General features: G+C 52.4%; 1 protein-coding gene across 4 annotated transcripts in view; it reads left to right on the top strand.

Annotated features, from left to right (window-relative positions):
* The window catches only part of MYO7B (myosin VIIB), a 101,626-nt gene that overhangs the window by 44,272 nt on the left and 39,066 nt on the right, over positions 1-18,288 (top strand). For all 4 annotated transcript variants that reach the window (XR_004176442.1, XM_031651157.1, XM_031651158.1 and 1 more), the window contains 10 exons: positions 234-310; positions 1,356-1,475; positions 1,769-1,911; positions 3,893-4,103; positions 4,543-4,678; positions 8,450-8,613; positions 9,327-9,464; positions 12,053-12,205; positions 12,772-12,870; positions 16,026-16,120. Coding sequence is in view for 3 of the 4 variants with exons in the window: in XM_031651157.1 (XP_031507017.1) it covers positions 234-310; positions 1,356-1,475; positions 1,769-1,911; positions 3,893-4,103; positions 4,543-4,678; positions 8,450-8,613; positions 9,327-9,464; positions 12,053-12,205; positions 12,772-12,870; positions 16,026-16,120 (1,336 nt within the window). In the remaining variant the exon portion in view is untranslated. The remainder of the gene's footprint in view (positions 1-233; positions 311-1,355; positions 1,476-1,768; positions 1,912-3,892; positions 4,104-4,542; positions 4,679-8,449; positions 8,614-9,326; positions 9,465-12,052; positions 12,206-12,771; positions 12,871-16,025; positions 16,121-18,288) is intronic.

Raw genomic sequence — 18,288 nt, 5'->3', positions numbered from 1 at the left:
GGGCCCTGGTCCCCTCAAGAGGAAGTGGTCTGCCAGGTTCACCAACAGCTAAGGTGTCAATGACCCATGGTCTTGGGGACCATGACCCAGGACCCTGGGAGAGGCTGTGGCTCACGCTGGGGCAGCTGTTCTCCTGAGTGGATCTGGGGCTACTGTGGGCCTGGGCCTGTTGGGACCTGGCTCCCATCGCTCTAGGCTGCTTTCCCACTCAGGACTCCTGATTCTCTCTCTAGCTTCAGTCTTCGAGAACCTGGATGCCTCAGACGTGATGGAGACGCCTGCCTTTCCCACTGTGATGAAGTTACTGGAGGTAGGGCTGCTGTGTCCACAGCTTCCATTTTGGTGGGTGGCCCCAGAGGTCTGGGCAGACAGACCCCTGACACCTGATTCTCATAACCTTACCCAGGCCCCCACCCCTCTCCCAAAAACCCCTCCCTTCTATATGCTGCAGGTGCCTGAGGGTGGGCGCAGAGTGGGGCAGTGCCAAACGGAGCAGCGGAATGGCCAGTTTGGCTTTAACTAATGTTCCCTCCCTTTCCCCACATCCCCTTCTGCTTGTCGATGGCCCTGTCTCAGCGTCCTCGCCCTCTGCCCTGTCCAGTCCCTACACTCCCCACTCGGACCCCAACCTACCCATCAGACCAGCCCTGCCCTGGGCCCTCACCCCGCAGGGCTTCTCCCGGGGTTGCGCTATTCTGGGAGACTGGAATGTGAGTCCGGGGTCCATCCCTTTAGCCTCTGGTTGTTTCCCAGGCCAAATGCAGCCTCGGCCTAGAGGAAGGGCAGCAGGCCCTGAGTGAGGGGCTACCTCTGCAATGGCGACATGGCAGCACCCCATGTCACCCCCACTGACAGTTCTGGTGGAAAATGAATAGAATCAGGAGCAAGAAATAAATACATAAAGCAATCACATTAGGTACATTTCGCTATTAACATTCTTCTTTTGGTTCGAGGGCACTCAGATACTCTGGGTTTTGTCAGCTCCAGTGGAGGGCTGGCCCAGCACACTCACTTGCTCCTTTAGACTCTCAGCCTTCAGGCGGGACTGATTTCAGCAGGGACATGCCTGAGGTCTGGCCTCAGAGCCCTCCCTCACCCTGGTTTTCCAAGGCCAGCCTGGGGGAGCCAGCCCCTTTCTCAGCCCCCGGGAGACCCACTAAGGGCTTGGCCCACCAAGCTGGAGAATCCTTCCCTAACAGCTCCCAGGGCCCTGGCCCTGGCCTCGGGCTCCGCCCACCCTTAGGTGGGCATAGGTGCTTGATCATGAGAGGGAACAAGACTTGGCAGAAGCGGGTCAGAGTGCTGGGCCAGGGACTGCTCCACGGGTGTGACACAGCCCCCACCTGCCTCCCCAGGTGCAGCACCAGGAGCTCCGGGACTGTCTGACCAAGCACACCATCCTCATCCGAGGGGAGTTCGTCACCAGGCCCCTGAACATCGTCCAGGCTGCTGACCGGAGGGACGCCTTTGTCAAGGTACAGAGCTGCGACAGCAGGGCTCACATGGCCATCTGTTGACCATGGCTCTGCTCCTTGCTGTGCCGGTGGAGGGCAGGACGCAGCAGAGGGCCCTGGGCAGGTCCCCACTCTGCCAGTCACCTGCCTGGTGACCACGGACTCCTCAGCCTCTTGGGCCCGGGTTTCCTGCCTTTGAAGGAGGGATAACATCTGCAGTAGGTCCAAGACATTTGGCCTCTCCAGGTGAACTTGGAGTTGACCTCCTCCTGAGCCTGCAAGCCCAGGATTCTCCCACCCCTGTGTCTCTCCAGGGCATCTATGGGCACCTCTTCCTGTGGATTGTCAAGAAGATCAATGCCGCCATTTTCACGCCACCAGCCCAGGACCCCAAAAATGTGCGGAGGGCCATCGGCCTCCTGGACATATTTGGCTTTGAAAATTTCGAGAACAATAGGTATGAAGATCTCAGATCCCAGCCCCACTGCTTCCAGAAAACAGAAGATAAGCCAGTTCCTCTTTTTTTTTTTTTTTTTTCTTTTTTGAGACGGAGTCTCGCTCTGTTGCCCGGGCTGGAATGCAGTGGCCGGATCTCAGCTCACTGCAAGCTCCGCCTCCCGGGTTCACACCATTCTCCTGCCTCTCACTCCAGTAGCTGGAACTACAGGCACTTCCTTCGGCTGGTGCTTTGCTTGTTTTTTAGTAGAGGCGAGGGGGACTGCGTGCTAGCCAGGATGGTCGATCTCCCTGACTTGCCGTGATCTGCCATCTCCAGCCTCCCAAAGTGCTGGGATTACAGGAAGCTGAGAAACCTGCGCTGGCTGCCAGTTCCTCTTGAAGAGGGCAGGTTGGAGGGAGGCCATCACCCTGCACCCAGGCCTGGCAGGCCCAGCAGGTCTCAAGATATGCATGGGGCAGGCACTGTGCCCTACCATCTAGGAGGCGTGCAACTAAAAGCTGTCCCTGAGAGCCAGGCTGACGCCCGGCATGTGTCACCCCTCTTGGACCACCTGCTCTCCTCATGAGCCGGAGTGGATTACCACATGAGGTCAGGGTTGAAACAGAAATCAGTAACGTGGATTCATCTGCATCTGGCTGGCTTATCATCTTAGGTAGTGGGGGAAGCTAGATGCATTTGTGGACCATCCCTGACTTTTTAGTTTGTGGGGGAAGGCAAGGCAGGACTCCTCTGACCTGGTGTCCCAGTGTCCTGGCACCCCAGACTGGAAGCTGGAGAGCTGTAACCAGGAGGCAGGTCAGAAGATAGCTGCCAGGTGCGACTGTGATGAAGGCTGGGGGTCGGATAGACAAAGGTGGTGAGGGGACCAGGCGACAGAGCCAGGCCAGGCCAGGCCAGGTGATGCTCAGCGGTACTATCACCAGCAAGAGGAGTCCCATGAAGACTGGGATAAGCAGGCTGGCAACACTGGCTTTGCAATTTAGCTTACCTGAGCCAGCTCATTGAAAGGGCTTGATGGGACAGAGACCAGGTCACTGGCTCCAGGAAGCAGAGGCCTCTGCGCCCTGTGTGAGGAGCCGGGGGGCTAGCCTGACCTTGCAGGCCCCTGCCCAAGGCCTGTCTCCAAGTGAGGTCTGATCTGGGAGTGATTTAGAAGGCCCCCCTTGGACAGCCAGGATTGTCAAGACACAAGCCATTCCACATGCAAGCACGCTGGGAACTCAGCCCTCCCAGGGCCAGCCGGGGGTGCAGGGCAGGGGCCTGCTCACTGCAGTCAGGTGGGAGAGGCAGGGCTGGCAGAACTTAGCCCAATGCCAGCTCAAGTGTGATTCGGATCACTGGCATCTGGCCCTGGGAGGGACAGGTGTTGAAGATAGCATGGGCCAGACTTTGGCAACTGACGGGAACTGGAGAGGAGGGACAGAGACGGAAACTCCTCGGTTTCTGACTTGAGCCGGGGGTGGTAGGTGGAGGGGCCATTTCCCAAGGCAGGGAATGCAGGAGGAGGTGCAGGTTGGAGGATCTGGGAACGGAGGCAGTAGGGCGTATGCCTGGTTGATGCAGGGGGGCCCGGCAGTCAATGCTGGGTCTCCGGAAGCTCATCTCCATAGCAAGGCTCATGGGTGGGGCTGCTAGTGTGCACTCAGACCACAAGAATTGTTTCAGTGTCAGGTGGGCAGGCCTGGCAGAGGACCCGGCAGGCAGCTGTGAGAAGCTGAAGGCGAGGACTTGATGATATGCTGAGCCTCCTCGTTTCTCTTTTTGCCGTGGGGTGGAGAAAGTGACGGTGATGGAGGCAGTCAGAGGAGAGAGGGTGTGCAGGAATGAGTGTGCATCTGTGTGTCCACGAGATGTGCATCTGTGGGCATATCTGTATGGGGCTGTGTGCAGATGGCTGGTGATCCTATGGCTCCAGCCTGTTGCAGCGGGGACTCAGCTGGCCCCACTCCACCCCTGGGCAGTGACTTTGCCTTCACAGCTTCGAGCAACTCTGCATCAACTTCGCCAACGAGCACCTGCAGCAGTTCTTTGTGCAGCACGTGTTCGCCATGGAGCAGGAGGAGTACCGCTCGGAGAACATCTCCTGGGACTATATCCACTACACCGACAATCGGCCCACCCTGGACCTGCTGGCCCTCAAGCCCATGAGCGTCATCTCCCTCCTGGACGAAGAGAGCCGCTTCCCACAGGTGTGTGTTCTGCCGACCTTCTGGTGGAGGCTCTGCTTTGGGTCTCCTCTTGGAGGCCGGGAAACTCTACTCGGGTGAGCCGCATGTTCTGAGAGTCACTGAAACCTCTGCCAGTAATAAGCAAAAGAGCCCCAGCCGAACCAGACAGACCCTCCTCTCCAAGGCCCACTTCTCTGACGGCTGGGGTCCCCAGACAATAGTTCAGAGAGTGGAGCAGAAGAGCTGGTGGTGGAGGGTGGCAGACCCAGCACTGCTCCCCGCTCAGCCCTCACTCCCTGCAACGAATCACTGACCCCTGGGCATTAGTTTCCCATCTATACAGAGGCCCTCAATCATTCTGAGCCCAGATTGCTTTGCCTCCATGAGGAAGCCCTGGAGCCTGACCTCCCCATGGCTGGACTCTGGGACCTCAGCCCATAGGGTGTCTGCGTTCTTCCAGGGGACAGATCTCACCATGCTGCAAAAACTGAACAGTGTCCACAGCAACAACAAGGCCTTCCTACAGCCCAAGAACATCCACGATGCAAGATTTGGCATTGCCCATTTTGCCGGCGAGGTGTACTACCAAGCAGAAGGTGGGTGCAGCTCCTCTCATGCCCCCTCCAAATCTGGACCGCGTTCCAGGGAGGCCGTGGAAAGCAGGCTCAGAGGATGGGGCTATTTTGCAGCTCTAGCAGTGGGGCAGAGGGATAAGCAGTACGGCTTCTACTGGAGAAAGAAAATGGAATGGACCAGGCATGTTTTGCTTTGTTTTTGGTAGTAACTCTATTGAGATAGAATTCACACACCATGTTATTTACCTGTTTTAAGTGTACAACTTGACTGTAGTACATCCAGAGTATACTAATGATTGCCACCATTTTAGAACTTTTTCGCCACCCCTAAAAGAGACCCCTCATGAGCAATCACTCAGATTTCCCCCCCATCCTGGGCAACAACTATTTTCTGTCTCTATGGATTTGCCTATTCTGACTTTTTGCATAAATGGAGCCATACAATACGTGGTCTTTTGTGGCTGGTTTCTTTCACTTAGCATCATGTTTTCTGTTTTTTTTTTTTTTTTTGACCGGAGCCTGGCCCTGTGACCCAGGCTGGAGTGCGGTGGCGCGATCTCTGCTCACTGCAAGCTCCGCCTCCCGGGTTCCCGCCATTCTCCTGCCTCAGCCTCCCAAGTAGCTGAGACTACAGGCGCCTGCCACCACGTCCAGCTAATTTTTTGTATTTTTTTAGTAGAGACGGGGTTTCACCGTGTTAGCCAGGATGGTCTGGATCTCCTGACCTCGTGATCCGCCCACCTCGGCCTCCCAAAGTGCTGGGATTACAGGCGTGAGCCACCGCGCCCGGCCAGCATCATGTTTTCAATGTTCATCTATGTTGTAGCACGTGTCAGTGCTCCATGTCTTTTCATGCAGAAAACATTCCATTATCTGGAATGTTTGTTTATCTCGTCATCAGTGGATGGACATTTGGGTTTTTTCCACTTTTTGCCTATTATGAATAACACAGCTACGAACACCCATGTACAAGTGTTTGTGCGGGCATATGTTTTCATTTCCCCTGGGTATCTACCTAGCAGCAGAATTGCTGTGTCATATAATAACTCTATGTTTAACTGTTCGAGGAACCGCCAAACTGTTTTCCAAAGCGACTGTACCATTTTCCATTCCCACTAGCATTGTATGAGGGCTCCAGTTCCTCCGCATCCTCGCCTACACGTGTGATTGTCTGTCTTTTTCATTATAGCTACCCTAGTGGGTTTGAAGTATCAATGTAATTTGCATCTGCATCCCCCGATGGCTAAGGATGTCGATCACCTTTTCATATGCTTGTTGGCCATTTGCACGTCTTCTTTGGAGGGATGTCTACTTAAACGCTTTGCCCGTGTTTTCATTGGGTTGTCTTTTTATTGTTGAGTTGTAAAAGTTCTTTATTATTCTGGATACAAGTACCTAATATGTGATTAGTAAATTATTTTCTCATTCTGTGGATTGTCTTTTCATCTGCTTGATGGTGTCCTGTGAGGCCCAAAAAGCTTTCATTTTGAAGAAATCCAACTTATCTATTTTCCTTTCTTTGCTTGTGTCATATCTAAGAGTCCAGGGTCAAATATAAGGTCATGAAGATTTATCCCTATGTTTTCTTCTAAGTTTTTTTAGTGTTAGTTTTTACATTAGGTCTTTGACCCATTTTAATTTTTGGGATATGTTGAGAGAGGGTCAGTAATGGTTTTGATTGAAGAAGTGAAGGCCTGGGGTGGTCACCCTATGGGTGTGCTAGGAAAAACGAGGAAGGTGACCATGGGCTGCTGTGGTCAGGGGCAGCCAGAGGGTCACTCTCTGCACCTCATGTGGAGAAGTGAAGAGGTGTTCTGGTCTATTTAAACTGGGGACAGGAATCCAGGGATGATTCTTTTGAGTAGAGGGTGGTCATTTACTCAGAACAGGCTAGGCATTGGGAGGCCAGGGGAGAAAGGGAAAGGTGCCGTGGCTCCTTCATAGTTCCTGCCAGATCCTGGCTTTGGGCTCTTGGAAAAGGAAGAGGCTGGAGCCAATCGGACCTTCAGTGTCCTGGGACACAAAGAAGATACTGAGCCCATCCTCCATGGGGCAATTCAAGGCTGAGTTTTATTTTTTGAAATGATAGGAAACTTACATAATGCTAAGATTAAGGTCGATTCTAGATTTTCTGGTTGCAGAATTCTAGAAATATTAATTAAAGCTAAGCCTTCGTTTTATTTTGGATACCCTGTTGTGCTAATAACCTCGGCTTCACTTACTCTGCCTATTGGAATACTGAAGCCAGGAGTGTCTCAACCCTCCCCACCCCGAAAACATCCAGGGAGCTCCCTGCCCCTGGTGGGGAACTCTGCCTGAGCCTCAGGAGCGCAGGGTGTCACTGAGTGTCTACCGCCCGCCCAGCACCCAGTGCAGCCCCCCTGGTGCCGCTCCCCTCACAGACACCTGCAGGAAGAGGTGGGAAACAGGCTCCCTTCCCTCTCCCACCCTTGACTCTGCCTCTCCAGATCCACAGCAGGCTGTGCAGGTGTGCACAGGGCATACCACTAAAAGCTGGGCTGACTTAAGGGGAGCAAAGTGAAAGAGGAAAGTCAGGGTCATGCCCTTGGGAGTTGGTCCTTAAAGACCAAGCAGTGCAGCCCCTGGCCTCATGGAGCCTGGCTTTGAGGAGCAGCTCATCTTGTCAGTGTGGTTCTGTCCCTACTGCAGGACTAAGCCATTCTTAATGATGGCTGAAGGGGAGATGTGGGATCTTCTCAACCCCTGGAGCCATGCCTGTATTAGTCACTAGGGCAAGAGTAACAAACACCACAGACTGAGTGGCTTAAACAACAGCAATTACTGTCTCGGAGTTCTAGAGGCTGGAAGTCCAAGATCAAGGTGTTGGCAGGTTTAATCCCCTTATGAGGCATCTCTCCTTTGTATGCAGATGGCCATCTTCTCCCTGTGTCCTCATATGGCATTCCTTCCCTGTTTGTGTCTGTGTCCTCATCTCCCCTTCTTTTCTTTCTTTTTTTTTTTTTTTTTTGAGATGGAGTCTCACTGTGTCACCCAAGCTGGAGTGCAATAGTGTGATCTCAGCTCACTGCAACCTCTGCCTCCCAGGTTCAAGTGATTCTCCTGCCCCAGGCTCCTGAGTAGCTGAGATTATAGGCATGCACCACCATGCCTGGCTAATTTTTGTATTTTTAGCAGAGACAGTGTTTCACCATGTTGGTCAGGCTGGTCTCAAACTCCTGACCTCATGATCCACCTGCCTCAGCCTCCTAAAGTGCTGGGATTACAAGTGTGAGCCACCGTGCCCAGCCTCATCTCCCTTCTTATAATGACACTAGTCATACCGGATTAGGGCCCATCCTAATGACCTCATTTTACTTTAATCCCCTCTTTAAAGGCCCTATGTCCACACACAGTCATGTTCTGATGTATAGGGTGTTAGGACACCAACATATGAATTTTAGGGGACACAATTTAGCCCATGACACTGCCTTTCTCCTATTATTGGAGGCTTCATCTATTTTCAGCCTGAAGGAGCCTTAGCCCTAGCAGGATCTGCCCAGAGACAGGAGGACGGTGGCAGCTTAGACGAGGGGGCTGGAGTGGGAATGGGAATTTGGGGGGTCCAGAGTTTAGATGGGAGGAGTTACTTTGTGCTGGGTAGATGGTGGGGGCCATGCCTGGCTAGAGGGGTGGAGAGCATGGCCTTAGTGGGGCCTGTGCAGGAGGGGGTTCCTCTAGGCATCCTGTATTCCCCCCCACTGCCCTTTTCTTCCCCACGGGTGGGCAGTGATGGCTGAGCTGGGATGCTGGGTGGGTCCTGTGTCCCCATAGGCTTCCTGGAGAAAAACCGAGATGTGCTGAGCACAGATATCCTCACCGTGGTTTACTCCTCCAAAAACAAGTTTCTGAGGGAGATATTCAACCTGGAGTCAGCAGAGACCAGGCTGGGCCATGGGACCATCCGCCAGGCAAAGGCAGGAAACCATCTCTTCAAGGTGGGCTCCCAGGCACCCTCCTGGGTCTCTCACCCCTGATGGCTACAGGGCCAGACATATATGTACAGGAAAGACTGTTTTAATCACCTGTGGGTCCCCAGCATGCAGCAGGCACTTGGGAAACCTGCAATGGATGGGCGGATGGATGGATGGATGGATGGATGGATGGATGGATGTGTGGGTGGATAGGTAAATGGATGGGTGAATGGGTGGATGGGTGGGGGGATGGATGGGTGAGTGGGTGGATGGGTAGTGGGTGGGTGGATGGATGGGTGAGTGGGTGGATGGGTGGTGGGTGGGTGGATGGATGGATGGTGGTGGTGGTGGGTGGATGGATGGATGGTGGATGGTGGATGGATGGTGGATGGAACATGGGGAAGGGGGTAAGTGGATGTAAGGAACGGATGGGTGGATGGGTGGGTGGATGGAGTGGAGTGGATGGATGGAGGATGGGGTGAAGGGTGGATGGATGGATGGTGGTGGATGGATAGGATGGAGTGGATGGTGGATGGATGGATGGATGGAATGGATGGATGGATGGAAGGTGGATGGAATGGATGGTGGTGGATGGATGGACATGGTGGTGGATGGATGGTGGATGGTGGATGGATGGTGGATGGAAGGACTGGAATGGTGGTGGATGGATGGATGGAATGGAATGGACCAGGACATGGCTCCTGAGACCCACCTGTGCTTTGTGCTTCCATTCACAGTCTGCAGATTCAAATAAACGGCCCTCCACCTTAGCAGGCCAGTTCAAACAGTCTCTGGACCAGCTGATGAAAATTCTGACCAACTGCCAGCCTTACTTCATCCGCTGCATCAAACCTAATGAATATAAGAAGCCGCTGGTAATGACAGGAGGCTGGGGCACAGTAAAGGAGGGAGGAGGAGGAGGCTGATGGCCTCTAGGGTTGTGGTCACTCCCTCTGCCAGGGCCTGGCTAGTGTTAGAGCTGTTACTGCCCCTACCTTACAGATAAGTACACTGGGGTAAGGCGACCAGTCTAGGTCATGTGAAGGTCAGTGACCTGCAGGGCTTTGGTTGCTGAGACCTCCATGCATCTTCTGTGTGTTCTTGGCCTGGCTCTTTGCTGCTGTGAGCCTCAGTTTTCCCTTTTGTAAAGTCAGGCTTGCTCCTGCCTGCAGGAAGGCCCTGAGGGTTGGACATGAGGTTTGCAGCACATGTCCCATGTGTAAACCACACTCAACAAAGGCAGCAATCAGTAATAGGACTTCAGAGGCTGACACCACTCCTTTCGCCAAGCCCTGCAGAAAGTCATCTTTACCTGACGTGAGATGGTGAGGGGGTGACAGCCTACTCCCCGCCCATAAGGAAGTCCCTGCTTCACTGGCTGGGGAGTCTCGCCCAGAGCCTGCATATGCAGGGATTCCCCAAACTAGGAGACATCAACTGAAACAATATAAAATGGTTTTATCCCCATAAGGGAATAAAAATATTACATGAAATTAAATGCTTTTTTGGAAAGAATAAAACTATGTGAAATTAAGTTTGATCTGGGTGCAGTAGCTCACGCTTGTAATCCCAGCACTTTGTGAGGTTGAGGCGGGAGGATTGCTTGAGGCCAGCCTGGGCAACATAGCAAGACCTTATCTCTGCAAAAAAAATTTAAAAGTATAAAATTAGCTAGGTATGGTGGTATGTGCCTATAGTCTCAGTTACTCAGGAGGCTGAGGGAGGAGGATCACTTGAGCCCAGGAGGTCGAGGCTGCAGTGAGCTATGATCACACCACTACACTTCAGCCTGGGTGACAAAGAAAGACCCTGTCTCTAAAAAAATTAAATGGGGCTTGCCTTATGAAATCTAGGTTGCATCTTCCTTGAAGGCACAATAGGCAGATGTGAGATAACCTGTCTTGTTCCTTAACTGCTGGGAGAAGTAGCTGGGCTCCCAGAGACCCCTGGCTCATTCCCACCCTGCCTACCTTGGGAGCTGGGAGCTGCAGGACAGGCAGGCAGGCCTGAGGCTGAAGCTCAGGGGTTAAGAGTGCCTCTGGCTGGGACATCTCTCATTGGTGGCAGCTGCCCTGCTGTGTGGTATGTAGGGGAAGCCCAGATAGGCTCAGGGTTCAAACCCAGGTTCAGCCCCTTAGAAGCCTGACCCTTTGCCTCAGGCACCTCATCTTTAAATTGGAGCCAATCACCCACACCAGGTAGGGCTGTTGATTCAGCGAGAAACGCCAGGCACTTAGGAAATTGTCAGTGAAGCGCAGCTGAACACTTACCCGAGGCTAAGCGCAGTGTGGCCTGGACCCCACCAGCAGTTGGCGCTGTGGCCTTGCAGGTAGGGTAACAGTGCCCGCTGGTGGGCTTGCGGGATCAGAGGCATTCCCCAGGGTCCCCCAGAGACTCCTGGCTTGTAGGTGGAGGGGGCTCTCTAGAATCCAAGCCATGGCAGAGTCTTGGAACCTCTGCTGAAGCCTGACACCCCAGGGAAGGACATCATGCCATTTCTCTGCCGGTCACACTCGCCTCCAAGCAAAAGACGGCTCAGCTCCCTGGGGCCAAGGGCCCTCCACTGCCCCGCACACCCCTCCCGGCCCCCACCCCAGGTCTCACTCTGACCTCCATCTCCTGAGAGGGAGAGACTAAGTTGATGAGGATATTTTCTGCCTCTGAGTAGATTTATTTTTTCATTTAACTATTGTGGGGGAGGCACCATGAAACTCTAAGTGCCTACGGGGCAGGTTTCCACCCTGACCTATGTAGGCAAGGGGCGCTTAAAAACATTTTTAACTGGGCCAGGCGCGGTGGCTCAGGCCTGTAATCCTAACACTCTGGGACGCCAAGGCGGGTGGACCATTTAAGCTCAGGAGTTGGTGACCAGCCTGGCCAACATGGTGAAACTCCGTCTTTAACTAACAATACAAAACTTATCCCGGCGTGGTGCCACACGCCTGTAATCCCAGCTACTGGGGAGGCTGAGGCAGGAGAATCGCCTGCACCCAGGAGGCAGAGGTTGCAGTGAGCCGAGATCGTGCCACTGCACTCCACCCTGGGCGACAGAACGAGACTCCATCTCAAAAAAGTAAATAAACAAATAAAACTTTAAAAAAAAGAGCATTTTAACTGGCCATGTGCAGAGGACGTTTACACTCACAGCGCTTCGGGTAGTTGAGAGTGATGGAGTATCGTGTTTCTGTGGGTGCCACAGTTTCCAATGCTATCGACTTTTATCTCCTTGACAACTCTATGGGTTTTTCAACTACTTGCACTACTCTATTCAAAAGGTAGCCTTACTGAAGTCGCATTTGTGTAGTTTTTCCATCTCTGGAGGACAGTGTGGGTGGGCAGGGCGAGGGGCTGGACACACTGACCTCTGGCTGTGGACCCGTGCCCGATGGTGGGGTGCCAGGAAGGGGGGGTCCCTGCAAAGGAGGGGGGTTGCACCGGGTCAGCGCCCCGCGTCCGCCCACAGCTGTTCGACCGGGAGCTGTGTCTGCGGCAGCTGCGATACTCGGGCATGATGGAGACCGTGCGCATCCGCAAGTCCGGCTTCCCCATCCGCTACACGTTCGAGGAGTTCTCGCAGAGGTTCGGCGCGCTGCTGCCCAGCGCCGTGCGGATGCAGGTCAGCGCCCCTCGGGGACGGCCACCGCTGTCCATCCCCGGCCTTCCCCTCGGCCTCCCGCTGCCCTCCCCGGCCCCAGCCTTGCCATGAGCCCTGTCCTTCCTCCCTCTCGCCTCCTCCCGCCCTGCCCTGGCCCTCTCCCAGCGCCGCGGAGGTGAGGGGCTTTCCCTGGGGTCCGGGAGAGCTGGCGGCCGCAGCGGTTCCTTCTGGACCGTGTCTGTAGTTGTACAGTAGACACGTTCTCTCCTACCGCGTCGGAGAGCCGAGGTGGGGCCAGAAAGCTACTGGGGCCCGAGGTTCTTCCTGTCCGGTCTGGAACTCTCAGCCATCCTGAGGCTGGGCCTGGCTGGGGCCGAGCGTCCCACAACACATGGAGGCCCCAGGCCCCGAGTTCCCTCCTCACCCCAACCCCTGCTCGAGGTTCCCGTTGTGCCTGTGCCTGGGCTGGGGCGCGGGCAGCCCCTGATGGGGGAGCCTGTGGGAGGAGGAGGGAGACTCCACCCCCAGAGAGCAACCGAGGGGTCTCTGCCCTCTATCCCACCTACACCCCCGTTTGGTCTTGGCAGCTGCGAGGCAAGTTCCGCCAGATGACCCTGGGCATCGCTGACATGTGGCTGCGGACAGACAAAGACTGGAAAGTGGGGAAGACCAAAATTTTCCTGAAGGTGAGACCCCCAGGAACCAGCCGGCCTTGGGCCTCCTGCAGCTCGTGGGCTTGTCGGCTCTTGCACCAGGCCCGGGGTCCATGGTCCATGTGCCCTGAGCCAATGGCACTGGGCAGCAGCTCAAAGCGCGGTCCCCACCCTCAGGGCACCCCTGGATGTAGAACGTCACGCTAGGGGACAATGAGGTAGTGGTGAGGGGACTGGGGAGGGCCAGCCCAGCCTGTGGAAGCCCAGGAGGCTTCTCAGAGGGGCACCTAGGGCAAGGCCTGAGGGTGCAGAGGAGGCGCCTTCCAGCCACGGGGCAGCACCCAGGAGCTCAGGGCGGTCTGCCGGTGTCCTGAGACCTGCCTCCATCATGCCGGGAACCACATCCTGCCATGCAGGCTTCCCCACACTGGGGCGGCCCAGCCTCTGCGGAGCCTGGAGGGCTACTGCTTTAGTGGAAGAGGGCTGTGTATCAACTCCCCACAAAGTGGCTTGTCCTTAGGAGGCTTGTGCGAGCATCACCGCCACCACCTGCCTCCCCCAAAATGCACAGGGAGCTGAAGTCACACAAAGGAAGCTTCGGGGCCCTCCAGAAGTGCCACTTGGGTCACAACCACTGAGGAGGGAACCTCCCTGTCCCCTAGCCTTCTAAGCCTCCGCGGGCCAGCACAGTGAGAGGGAAGAGGAAGAGCTGGGAGCAGAGTTGGGAGGACGCTTTGGCAGCTCGCCAGAGCCCCCACCCACCCCTGCTGCCCCTTCCTCTTCCCCCATAGTGCCTGCCCACCTGCCCGCATGTGTCCTCAGAGGGCCCTCCTGGCCCCAGCCCTCTAATGGGTCTGTCTGTCCATTTGACTGTGCAATAGTCAGGCTGTGCTGGGGCTCAGAGGCTAAGATGTGCAGGAAGAAACCGAGTGGCTTCCAATTTAGTGGGGGAGGCAAGGCCAGCAGAGGGACCATCTCAGGGCACTGTGGGTTTGTCATAAATGGCTCTTATTATTTTGAGGTGTGTTCCTTCAATACCTAGTTTATTGAGAGTTTTTTTTTTTTTTAACATAAAGCGATGTTGAATTTTATCGAAGGCCTTTTCTGCATCTATTGAGATAATCATGTGGTTTTTGTCTTTAGATTTGTTTATGTGGTGAATTATGTTTATTGATTTGCGTATGTTGAACCAGCCTTGCATCGTGGGGATGAAACCAACTTGATTGTGGTGGATAAGCTTTTTGATGTGCTGCTGGATTCAGTTTGCCAGTATTTTATTGAGAATTTTTGCATAGATGTTCATCAGGAATATTGGCCTGAAGTTTTCTTCTTTTGTTGTATCTCTGCCAGGTTTTGGTATCAGGATGATGCTGGCCTCATAGAATGAGTCAGGGAGGAGTCCCTCCTTTTCAATTGTTTGGAATAGTTTCAAAAAAAAAAAAAAAAAGGTATCAGCTGTTCTTTGTAATTCTGATAGAATTCAGCTGTAAATCCATCTGGTCCTGGTCTTTCTTTGGTTGGTAGGCTGTTTATTATTGCCTTAATTTCAGAACTTGTTACTGATCTATTCAGGGATTCAACTTCTTCCTTGTTCAGTCTTGGGAGGGTGTATGTGTCTAGGAATTTATCCATTTCTTCTAGATTTTCTAGTTTATTTGCATAGAGGTTTTTATACTATTCTCTGGTGGTTTGTATTTCCATGGGCTCAGTAGTGATATCCCCTTTATCATTTTTTATTGTGTCTATTGGATTCTTCTCTCTTTTCTTCCTTTTTAGTCTAGGTAGTGGTCTATTTTATTAATTTTTTCAAAAAACCAGCTCCTGGACTCATTGATTTTTTGAAGAGTTTTTCGTATCTCTATCTCCTTCAGTTCTGCTCTAATCTTGGTTTTTTCTTGTCTTCTGCTAGTTTTGAAATTTGTTTGCTCTTCGTTCTCTAGTTATTTTAGTTGTGATGTCAGGGTGTCGATTTCAGATCTTTCCAGCTTTCCGAGGTGGGCATTTAGTGCTATAACTTTCCCTCTTAACACTGCTTTAGCTGTGTCCCAGAAATTCTGGTATGTTGTCTCTTTGTTCTAATTGGTTTCAAAGAACTTCTTGATTTCTGCCTTGATTTCATTATTTACCCAGGAGTCATTCAGGAGCGGGTTGTTCAATTTCTATGTAGTTGTGTGGTTTTGAGTGAGTTTCTTAATCCTGAGTTCTAATTTGATTGCACTGTGGTCTGAGAGACTGTTGTGATTTCAGTTCTTTTGCATTTGCTGAGGGTGTTTTACTTCTGATTATGTGATCAATTTTAGAGTAAGTGCCATGTGGCACCAAGAAGAATGTATACTCTGTTGTTTTGGGGTGGAGAGTTCTGTAGATATCTATCAGGTCCACTTGATCCAGAGCTGAGTTCAAGTCCTAAATATCTTTGTTAATTTTCTGTCTTGATGATCTGTCTAATATTAACAGTGGGGTGTTAAAATCTCCCACTATTAGGCCGGGCGCGGTGGCTCAAGCCTGTAATCCCAGCACTTTGGGAGGCCGAGACGGGCGGATCACGAGGTCAGGAGATCGAGACCATCCTGGCTAACACGGTGAAACCCCGTCTCTACTAAAAAAATACAAAAAATTAGCCGGGCGCAGTGGTGGGCGCCTGTAGTCCCAGCTACTCGGGAGGCTAAGGCAGGAGAATGGCGTGAACCCGGGAGGCGGAGCTTGCAGTGAGCTGAGATCCGGCGACTGCACTCCAGCCTGGGTGACAGAGCGAGACTCCGTCTCAAAAAAATATAAAAAATAAATAAAATCTCCCACTATTATTGAGGGAAACATTTTTATATTGAAACAAGCATGGGGCTTTTACACAGTTGAATGCAAATGTCACATGAATTTTGGGAAATAAAACACAGCTTCAGGAAAATTTTGTGCCCCCTCTTGAATTCTTCAGAGCAGAAATGAAGGATGCCAGATTGAATTAGCAAGAAGAAAGAGCTAATGTGGGAAGTTCTTGGATTGGGGTGGGAGGTACAGTTGCAGCTCCTGTCTCTGAGCAACCTTAAGGTCACTTTGAAGGCCTCCTTCTTTGGCCTGCCCTCCTGGGAGAAGCCTGAGAGACGCTACCTTCGGGAGACGGAGCCCAGGCCCCAGGCAGGGGCTGTGGGGTGAGGGTGAGCAGCCTGGTGACGGTGTCTCTCCCATTCCAGGATCATCAGGACACTCTGCTGGAGGTACAGAGAAGCCAGGTGCTGGACAGAGCGGCGCTCAGCATCCAGAGAGTCCTGCGGGGCTACAGATACAGGTGCCGGCCCTGCCCCAAGGCCCATCCAGCCCACTCCTGCCCACAGTGTCCCCACACAGACCTGCAGCCCACAAACCAGGATCACATGTTCCTGCTGGGCCCTCCCTGGGGTTACCGAGATCTTCCAGTGCCTTCCAACCAGGGACGCTGCAACCTGTGTTGGCCAGAGAATTCTGATACATTACTGGAATGTTTGGAAAAAACAAAAAACACTCCATATGCAAGAGACAGAAGCCGAATGAAGGGCCAGCCCTGCTCTCAACCAGGGTTTGACGTTCCACTTCAATTATGTCAGTGTATGGGTTTGGGTTGTGAGGTAATTTGCTTTTGGAGGGAAAAGAACCCTTGGCTTGCCTGCGTTCCCTGCTCAGTAAGAGGGTACCGCCCGAGTTGTAATCCAGGATCAGCGGATCAGCAGCGCTGCTGCCTTGCCCCACCCTCACCTGGGTTCCTGAGCCACCATAGCAAGGGCTGGAAACCCAGGCATGAGAACGTGGGAGAAGACAGCCAGCCCCGGGAACAGAGAAGGAGGGGGCACAGAGCAGGGCAGGGAGCAGGGAGCTAGGGACCACAGCTAGAGAGGCAGCTCTGCTGCTGCGAAGCCGGAGGCCAGCTCAGGGCCAGCCTCTGGTGCTGCTGATCTCAGGACAACAGGCCGCATCTGACCAAACAGGCCCACATAGTCGGAGGCCAGGCAGGCTGGCCCCCCTGACTCCCAGCATTTTAAATGAAGCTTTTTGTTTTGAGATTATTGTAGATTTACATGCAGTCGTAAGAAATAATATGAGATATCGCCATATACTCTTCACCCATTTCCCCCGGTGAAAACGTCTTACCACCATGCCCCCCTCCCTCACACCCATCCCCAGCCCTGCTTAACCCTGGCAACCTCTAACCTGTTCTGCATTTCTAGAATGTTGCCATTGCACAAATGTTATATACATGGAATTATACAACATGCAGCCTGGGGTGGGCTTTTTTCACTTGGCGTGTTTCTCTGGAGATTCATCCAGGTTATTGCTTGCATTAATATTTATTTATTTATTTATTTATTTATTTATTTATTTATTTATTTATTTATTTGAGACAAAGTCTCGCTCAGTCAACCAGGTTGGAGTACAGTAGCACAATCTTGGCTCACTGCAACCTCTGCTTTCCGGGCTCAAGCTATCCTCCGGCCTCAGCCTCCAAAGTAGCTGGGACTACAGGCACCTGCCACCATGCCCAGCTAATTATTGTGTTTTTTGTAGAGACGGGTTTTCGCTATGTTACCCAGACTGGTCTCAAACTCCTGGCCTCAAGTGCTCCGCCCGCCTCAGTCTCTCAAAGTGCTGGGATTACAGGTGTGAGCCACTGCGCCCAGCCAATATTTTGTTACTTTTTATTGCTGGGTAGTGTTCTATGGGATGGATACCCCACAGTTTGTTTAACCATTTACCTGTAGAAGGACATCTGGGCTGTTTCCAGTTTTTGGCTTTGATGAATAAAGCTGTTATGAGCGTTTATGAGATTTTTGTGAGAACATCAGTTGCTGTTTCTCTGGGATGTATGCCCAGGAGTGCAGTTACTGAGTCATACGGTGGTTACAAGTTTTGTTTTTTAAGAAACTGCCAAACTGTTTTCAAGAGTGGCTGTACCGTTTTACATTCCCACCAGCAGTGCCTGGCTGACTCAGTGTCCCTGCATCCTCACCAGTATTTGATGTTGTCATTGTTTATTTTAGCCCTTCTGATAGGTCTGCGATGATCTCTCATTGTGGCTGTCCTTAACATTCCCCAATGTGGAACACCTTTGTGTGTGCTTGTCATGTATGTGTCCCCTCTTTGATGACCTGTCTCTGCATGTTGCTTGCCTGTTTTCTAATTGGAGTCTTTGTTGAGTTTTGAGAGTTCTTTATATATTCTAGATACTAGTCCTCTGTCAGCTATGTGGTTTGTGAATATTTTCTCCCAGTCCGTAGGTTGTCTGTTTATCCTCTTAAGAGAGCTTTGCAGAGCAAAAGTTTTTAATTTTGGTAAAGTCTAATTGTCAAAGTTCTCTTTCATGGATCATGCTTTTAGTGTTGAGTCTAAGAACTCTTTGTCAAGATTTTCTTTTCTGTTTTTCTAAAAGTTTTTGTAGTTTTAAATATGTTACATGTAGGTCCATGATACATGCCCATTTTGAAT

Source organism: Papio anubis, chromosome 10 (assembly GCF_008728515.1).
Source record: "Papio anubis isolate 15944 chromosome 10, Panubis1.0, whole genome shotgun sequence".
In the NCBI taxonomy this organism is placed as follows: domain Eukaryota; kingdom Metazoa; phylum Chordata; class Mammalia; order Primates; family Cercopithecidae; genus Papio; species Papio anubis.
The sequence above is the reverse complement of the archived record's forward strand: the minus strand, read 5'-3'. Positions and strand labels throughout refer to the sequence as shown.